General features: G+C 47.2%; 1 protein-coding gene across 6 annotated transcripts in view; it reads right to left on the bottom strand.

Moving 5' to 3' along the window:
- Window positions 1–2026: 2026 nt before the first annotated feature.
- Window positions 2027–8188, bottom strand: part of PSEN2 (presenilin 2) — a 38529-nt gene continuing 32367 nt past the window's right edge. For 5 of the 6 annotated variants that reach the window (XM_007481505.3, XM_056816025.1, XM_056816026.1 and 2 more), the window contains 4 exons: window positions 7354–7431; window positions 6247–6366; window positions 4666–4784; window positions 2027–2916 (listed from right to left, as the gene is read on the bottom strand). In XM_007481505.3, coding sequence (XP_007481567.1) covers window positions 2761–2916; window positions 4666–4784; window positions 6247–6366; window positions 7354–7431 — 473 coding nt within the window. In that variant the 3' untranslated portion in view covers window positions 2027–2760. Of the gene's footprint in view, window positions 2917–4665; window positions 4785–6241; window positions 6367–7353; window positions 7432–8188 lie in introns of all 6 variants that reach the window. The other variant, XR_008916233.1, reaches the window with a different exon arrangement.

The raw sequence follows: 8188 nt of genomic DNA, 5'->3' as shown, positions 1-8188 counted from the left end.
TTCATTTCATGATAAATTAACTATTCAGAATGTGTCATTTCTGGAGTCAAGACTCATTTCTACTGGTTTAAAAAAATGCCATGTGCTTCCATCCTTTGGCCTTGATACTTCTATAAGTATTCTGCATTATTTCAAGAAAGAAACAAAGACAGTGACATTTCCCCAAAGTCTGTTGGTCTCATCCCAAGGGCAGAGTCTGGTCCTCAGAGAAGGAAAAAGCCTTTCAGCAGCAACAAGGCCCTCAGAACTGTAGTGACGCAGCCCCCAAAGGGAAGGATTTTTCTCTAAAAGTCCCCATCACCCAGCAATCACTATTCTGTGGTCTTTGGAGAGGAGAGGGGTTGGCTTCAATTCTCAAGCTGCTGTCACCATGAGTTTTTGTCATTAGCCTTGCTATGGTTTTTAAAATGTACATGGGGGTAGCTGGATATCTCAGTGAATTGCAAGCCAGGCCCAGAGATGGGAGGTCCTGGGTTAAAATCTGACCTCACACTTCCTAGCCCTGTGGCTTTGGGCAAGTCATTTAACCCTCATTGCCTAGCCCTTACCACTCTCCTCTGCCTTGGAACTAATACACAGTATTGATTCTAAGGCAGAAGGTCAGGTTTTTAAAGAAAAAAATTTTAAATGTACATTTAAAAAAGTGGACGGCACTGTGGCTTACCTAACAATGTTTTTAGTACTTAGACGGTGTTATTAGATCTCAATGATATTCAATAATGAGGACTATAGATTCAGGACTGAAAGGGACCCCAAAGGACATCAAGTTTACCCTTCATTAATTTTGCAGATGACGGAACTGAGGCCCAGAAAGGAGAAGCAATTTGCCAACAGACAGATAGGTAATAAGTGGTCCAGGTCCCTGGACTTCAAATCCAGTGTTCGCCAGTGACCCCTCAGTTCTTTTCTCTATACTTTCTTCCCGAGAGGATTTTTTTCACTGTGACAGTTCAGATTAGGACTTATACTTGAAAGATTCTCAAAGCTCCTCGGCTAGCCCTGAACTCTTCTCTGAACTTTAGAACCTCATACTGAGTCTGTCCAGAGGGAAGGGTAAGACAAAATGATGATGGGTCTTGAAATCGTGAAAAAAAGAACAGAAAGATTGGGACTGTCCACAGACAAAGATGACACAAAAGGGTTCTGTGTGGTTCTAGGAAATACATCTAGAATCAAAGGATGGAAGGAAGGAGAAAAAAAGACAATATCAGACTAATACAAGAAAACTAGAAAAAAATGTAGTGAATGTAGTGAAATGTAGTGAGTTCTACCCAACTGAAAACATTCAAGTAGAAGAACCCTGCCATTTTGAAAACTTCTTATATCTCTGAGAATGTAGGCTACAGCAGATTGACCCTATACTGATGGACAGTTTTCATATCAGGAGTTCCTCACACCAGTGAGAGCACAGAACTTGGCCAAAAAGCAAACAATTAAGAACTCACATGGCAGGGCAGCTACATGGCTCAGTGGATTGATTACCAGCCCTACCAGGAGATGGGAAGTCCTGGGTTCAAATCTGGCCTCAGACACTTCCTGGCTGTGTCACCCTGGACAAATCACTTAACCTCCGTTATTTAGCCCTTACTGCTCTTCTGCCTTGGAATCAATACTTAGTGCATGAACCAAGAGTTAGAACTTAAACCCAGGTGTCCTGACCCTTTCCCTATACCGTAATGTCCCTCCTTAGTCAGAGCCTATGCATCTCTTTTTTTTTTAATTAACTCTGCTTAAAATTCCATCCTTGAATGAATGCAGCACACACTTTACTAGCCTGGCACATGACACCAGAAACAGGGAAAGCAACCAGATCTGTGATTTCACTGTTATAAAGAACTCCTAGGTGAGAAAACTCCTGCCGCCAATGCAAGCTGGCACCTTTGCTGCAACCTTGGGTCCCAAGAGATGATCGTCTTGCTCAGGATCCCACAGACAGGCGTGTGGAGAGGAGACTTGGCGTCGAGGCTAGCTCTCGATCCACGATGCCGCGCAGAGAATGTCACAATTTACAAAGAGGTAAAGAGCATTTCAACCAAATGAATCTAGGAAGTTTATTAGTATTAAGTCACGATGGCCAATGAGCCAGCAGTTAGTGATCTGAAATGTAACAAGAATTGGTTCATTTCCAATAGGTAATAAAAATGACATCACTGATAAAACATCGTGAACATTCCTTCCTGAAAGAGGAAATCTTGCCTTCCTTGTTCTTAGTGGCAGGACCAGCCTCTTAATCTAGGTTCCTGAGAATATTCTATGGGCTTCTACTCTGTCACAATCTTCTTCAGATTCCCCCTTCCATGAAATTCCAGACCATGAAGTATAGGTGGGCATCTAGCTCCATCCCCTTTGGTCCACAGCCACATGTGGTGGCTTCTTTTCTTAGTTCATCTGAATGAACTCCTGGGTCTCCAGCAGGGGGAGTGCTGGTCCAAGGGGAAAGGTCTGAAGTTCGCATCCTAGCCACCTCTATGGTATGTGAGCCAGGAGGGACCATTTAACCCAATTCCCTCAGTTTGCCAAGGAGGAATCTGAGGCTCAAGGTCACATGGCTAGTTAGTGGCGGAGTCAGGATCTGAACCCAAGTCCCAAGTCTACTCCACCACAATGATGCTCAATCTCATGAAGTAATCACATAATACTTTTTTTGTCATCTTCTTTAAAAAAAAGTTTTAAAAAATATATGGCACTAATATGTAAAACTATATGACTGCAGAGAGTTGGAATTTCCTAGTTTCCAGATATTAGAGGCTAAGCTTTGCTCTAAATGTACAGCTGGTGGGAGGCCAGGGTGTCCATGAAAGGCCTCACGAGGTTGTCGGTGGAGAAGTAGAAGATGAGACCGAAGGTGATGGAGATGGGCAGGGCGGGCAAAGCCTTCTTGAACACCGCCAGCAGCAAGAGCGTCAAACACAGGCCCTGGGGGGAGGACAGAGTGAGGCTGCAGAGCGGCCGCGTGGCTGGGGGAGCGGGGGAGCGTCTGGCACCTGGTCTTAGGAGAGGATTTTCGGGGGACACATCCCCATCTCTAGGCTCACCCAGGCCTCACTGCCCCCTGGGGCTGGCACTGCAAGGTGGCTTTGGCCTCATTTCTAACGGGGGAAAGTCAACCACACAGAGCTGAAGTTTCTGCGATGAGAGAACCCCCTCCTTCTCCCCAGGCGGCCACCTTTCTAGCTAGCCTTCGGAGAGCATCTCAAGAGCGGCCAAGCGCTATGCAAACAGGATCTCTGGTATCTTGTGACAGTTCTGGGCAGGGGAAGGTAGCTGCTCTCAGGATCCTCCTTGGACAGGAGGGGAGACAGAGGCAGAGTCACGGAAGCCAGATTTAAATCGGGACGTCCTGCCTCCGGGACAGCACTTCAGCTACTTACACACCTCCTCTACTACTTCCCCTCCCACCTCTGAAGGCAATCAAATAATAACACATAAGTTCTGTCTGACTAGGAATTGTCAAAGGCCAACAGGGTTGCTGCCCGCTTATATGATGTGACTGCAAATGCTAAAAGTCCATTCCTACAGCGAGGGAATCCCTGCGGATCTCTAGTTAGCTCTCTGGCCTTGGTACCCATCTGATTCATGTTCATTCATTCGTTCATTCGTTCGTTCATTCATTTGTTCATTCATTCATTCATTCATTCACTCATTCATTCATTCATTCATTCATTCATTCATTCATTCATTCATTCATTCATTCTTTTTGAACCTTACCTTCCCTATTAGAATCAATTCTGTGTATTGGCTCCAAGGCAGAAGAGTGGTAAGGGCTAGGCAATGGGGGTCAAGTGACTTGCCCAGGGTCACACAGCTGGTGCTTCATGTTTAAAAACTCTTACCTTCGGTCTTAGAATTGATAGTAAGTAGTGGTTCCAAGGCAGAAAAGTGCTCAGGGCTGGGCAATGGGGCCAAGTGACTCACGTTGTGAGTCTTGTAGCAAGAGCCCAGGAAGGCCAGACAGCTAGGAAGTGTTGGGAGGCCAAAAATGAACCCAGAACCTCTAGCCCTGGCTCTCTTCCACTGAGCCACTTAGCTGTCCCCCACACTTCACTCTTATGAACTACTCAGGGATATCTGGGAGTTGGGGGTGTTTCAGGGACTCTCTGCAGCACCTCTAGCATGGCACCACCTACAAAGATGATTCCTAACGGCTGCTGAATGGGAAGGGAGCCATTCAACCCAACCCTGACATTCGTTAAATACGTGCTACCCTTGAAGACCCTGAATTTGGAAGCTGGAAGACTTCCTCAATCTTCCTGCTTGAAAGTCTTCAAGCCAGATCAGGAGTCAAGAGGTCCTAGGTTCAAATCTGGACTCAGACTCTTTCTAGCTGTGTGACCCTGGGCAAGTCACTTCACCCCCATTGCCTAGCCCTCACCCTTCTTCTGTCTTGGAAGCAATACCCTATTGATTCTAAAATAGAAGTTAAGGGTCTAAAAAAAAAAAAAGTCTTCCGCCAAGGCTGGACGACACTTGTTGGGTTTGTTACCATGGGAAATCCTTCTGTGTATGGCTCAGGCCGGAGGGCCCCAATTCTGAGATCCCTCGGAGCCTCCTTTCTCCAGCCACAAAAATGAAGCTAGCGCTATGGAAGACCCCCCAGGGCTGGGTCAGAAGGGAAGGCTCAGGGGACGGCTGTATCTGCGTCCCCTCAGCCGTCTCCCCACTTACAATGAGAATGGCGACAAAGCAGGCGAGGGTCGTGTTCCAGTCCCCGCTGGCCGTGGCTGCCGCCTTGCCCACCAGAACGCTGTAGAAGATGAAATCCCCCAGGCCCAGCTTCACGCCCCCTGCGGGGGAAAGACAAAAACCACTTTGTGAGTCTCGTAGCCCACACAGGCGGGTGCTGATGGAGGAGCCGTGGGGCTGCCTCGGGGAATGGAGGGCTGACTTCGCTCGCCTTCTGCTGTGCGGCCACTTCCGCCCAGCGCTCAGGAGCCCAAGAAACGTGAAACAGCCCCACGGCTGGCCACTCCCAACTTCCCGCCAAACACGGATCCCCCGCGAGCAGCAGCGACGGGAAACCGAGGACGGCCTTGGATTTGCACCCTCCACCTCGAGCCTTCACCGACATCGACAGGCAGCTCCCTCAAGGACACCCGGCTGGGGCAGGAGGCTGACAGACGAGGGGCTCGAATGCCGGATCGGGCACGGAAAGAGAGAGAATGGGACGGGGACTGGACTGCTGACTGTACGGATACAGGGAACATCTGGGTGAAGAACTCCCTCTGCCCATGCAGGACAGCAGTTTCTCTGCAAGTCTGTCTAAACGGGGTGAGCCAGTTTACAGGCCTGGAAAGACCGAACTTGAGAATATTTTTTAAGGAACTGTCATTGGATTACTTTCACAAGGGGTCCCATGGGACGTGGGATTTGGAGTTGGAGGGCCTCGGTGCAAAGCCCTGCTTGACATTCCCTGCCCAGGGGACACCGGACAAAATGCTTACATTTTCTTGGCCTCAGTTTCCTCGTGTGTAAATGGAGAACACTGGACGGACCCATTCTGGCTCTAAAGCTATGACCCCAGGACGTGCTTTAAAGAATCATTCAGAATGCTTTATAACGACAGCCCTCATTGTAAAAGTCCTTTGAGATTTGCCTGTAAGATCAGCCACGAGCCTCTGTCGCCCAGTCTCTTTGGTCTCTTAAGAAGCCAAAGAATCCATTCTCGTCTTTCTTTGCCCCACATTCCGTGGACCAACTTCATACCTTTCCATGGGACAAACATGCAATTCAATTCAACAATTCCCAAGGCCTGGGGCAGCTAGTCCTTGGTAGTACTAGTACAGCTAGTACTGGGGCAGGCTCAGTGGACTGAGTGCCAGGCCTGGAGATGGAAGTCCTGGGTTCAAATCTGGACTCAGGAATTTCTTGGAAAAGTCGCGTAAATCCAATTGCTTAGCCCTTACCACCCTTGTATCTTGGAACTGACGCTTAATATTGATTCTTTTTTAAATTAGTGATTCTATTTTTTTTAATCACCAAGTACTTTCTATATGCCAGTGACCATGCTGGACACCCGGAAAATAAAGACAAAATGAAACACTCCCCACGCCTGGGGAGCTCGGCTTTCCCTAGAAGTCTGCAGCTGAGCTCCTAGTCATCTGCTCCCGTTCTTTTCCCTTTGGAAGAAGATCACTATATAGGTGTGTGAGCTCACTCTCCTAAATCTCCAGGCAATGCCTCCCCTCCTCCTCCCACCCACCAGACACCAGCCCCCCCCCTTGGCTAGAGAAAATTAATCCACCTTACTTTCCTCCTCTTCCTCCAGCTCCTCCACGGCATAGGAAGGCACGTGGAGGGGGGTGCACCTCGGGGAGTCGTAGGTTTCAGAGTAAGAATGGTCCCCAGAAGTGTCGCTCCAGTCGTCCTCTGGGCTCGCAGACACAGAGAAGCATCAGTGGTGCCAGAAAATTAAAAAAAAAACAAACAAAAAACAGAAAAGATTGAGAGGTCATGAGAAGCACAGTCTGAAGGACTTTTCATTGGGGAGGGAGAGGTTGGCAGTCGGGGGGAAGGAATCCACCCTTCAGGGAAGGGCCCACAGGGGACTGGACCTTGGGCTTAAATGGGCGTCTCTGCCACAGGCCGGCACCTTCCTGATGCTTTGCCCTTCCCAGGCTTCTTCCTGCCCTCCCACTGGCTCAGCGACTTTGGCTCCAAGAAAATCTCGGTAATAACAAAAATAACTGAAATCAGGGGGCTCTCTGGGACACCCAAAATGTGCCAGCAATGGTGGGGTGCCAACAAAGCCATCTGGATCTTATGGGTGGCTCTTTCAATTTCTTTTTCTTATATGAGATTATTTAAGTATTTTATTTCTTCTTTTGTTAATCTAAGCAATTTTAATTTTTGTAAATATCTGTTCATTTCACCTAGATTGCCATGTTTATTGTCATATAATTGGGCAAAATATCTCTTAATAATTTCTTTAATTTCCTCTTCATTAGAGGTGAGCTCACTCTTTTCATTCATGATATTGTTAATCTGATTCTCTTCTTTCTTTCTTTTTTTAAAAAATTAGATTAACCAATACTTTATCTTTTTCATCCGGGTCTTATTGGTGAAGGAAAGAATCTGCTACACAGAGCTCGAAGGCCCCAGGGCACTCCACATTCTGATCCACACGGGGTAACTTCTAGGGAGCTCTCAAGTCCTAGAAAGACTCCTTTCTACCCATGAAAATCTCTAGCCCAGACCAATGCTTGTGCTTCAGCAGAGTAAAGGGGTCAGGCAGGGAACTAGGAGTTCTGGGCCCATATCAGGGAAGGGAGGCCTGGGCCTGTGATTTCATTGGTAGAAGGCACTCCCAGGGGAGGAAACTCCTTCTGCCAGTTGGTCTGTGGCAGAGGCACTGACCTTGCTCCTGGTCCTTGGGGAGGGCTCCCTTCGTTGGACTGTCCACCTTTGCCATGCCTACGGTCCACACCATGGCGGCTGCAAGAGGAACACAGGACAAGACCATGATCAATGTGGCTGCATCCTCTCCTCTGTGCTTAATGAATTATTTTGTACTACAGTACCCTATCTGTATCTATTTCTATATCTATATCTTTAATCCCTCACCTTCCACCTTAGAATCAATCCTGTGTGTTGGTTTCAAGGCAGGAGAGCAGTAAGGGCTAGACAATGGGGGTTAAGTGACATTCAGGGTCACACAGCTAGGAGGTATCTAAGGTCAGATTTGAACCCAGGACCTCCTGTCTCTAGCCCTGGCTCTCTATCCACTGAGCCACAGAGCTGCCTCCAGTACACTGTATTTAATGATATGTAAGGTAGGTGACTCAGTGGGAAAAGCCCTGGATTTGGAAAACAAAGACCAGAATTTGAGTCCGGGGCCTTGTTTCTTGGAGCCGGTGTGATTCTGAGAAAATTTCTTCACTTCTTTGTAAATCAGTTGTGATGGACCAGTTTCCCCCTCTGTAAAATGGGGGTGGTAATAATACTTAGGCCACCATATTATTTGATTAAAACAATGATAACATAATATAGACTTAAAAAAACCAATAAAATGGCATTCGCTCTGAGCCCCCAGGGCTCTAGTCTCTTCCCCACTTATGTGTTTATAAACCTATTGTCATTATTGTTTTAGAATAATTCTAGGCTCAATTGACGCTTACGTGTTTCCTTATTTTTTTTGGTTCATGTTTGTCAATATTTTCTAACACAAAAATATTCCATCACATTGCTATTG

This window comes from Monodelphis domestica, chromosome 2 (assembly GCF_027887165.1).
Source record: "Monodelphis domestica isolate mMonDom1 chromosome 2, mMonDom1.pri, whole genome shotgun sequence".
Taxonomy (NCBI): Eukaryota; Metazoa; Chordata; class Mammalia; order Didelphimorphia; family Didelphidae; genus Monodelphis; species Monodelphis domestica.
The sequence above is the reverse complement of the archived record's forward strand: the minus strand, read 5'-3'. Positions and strand labels throughout refer to the sequence as shown.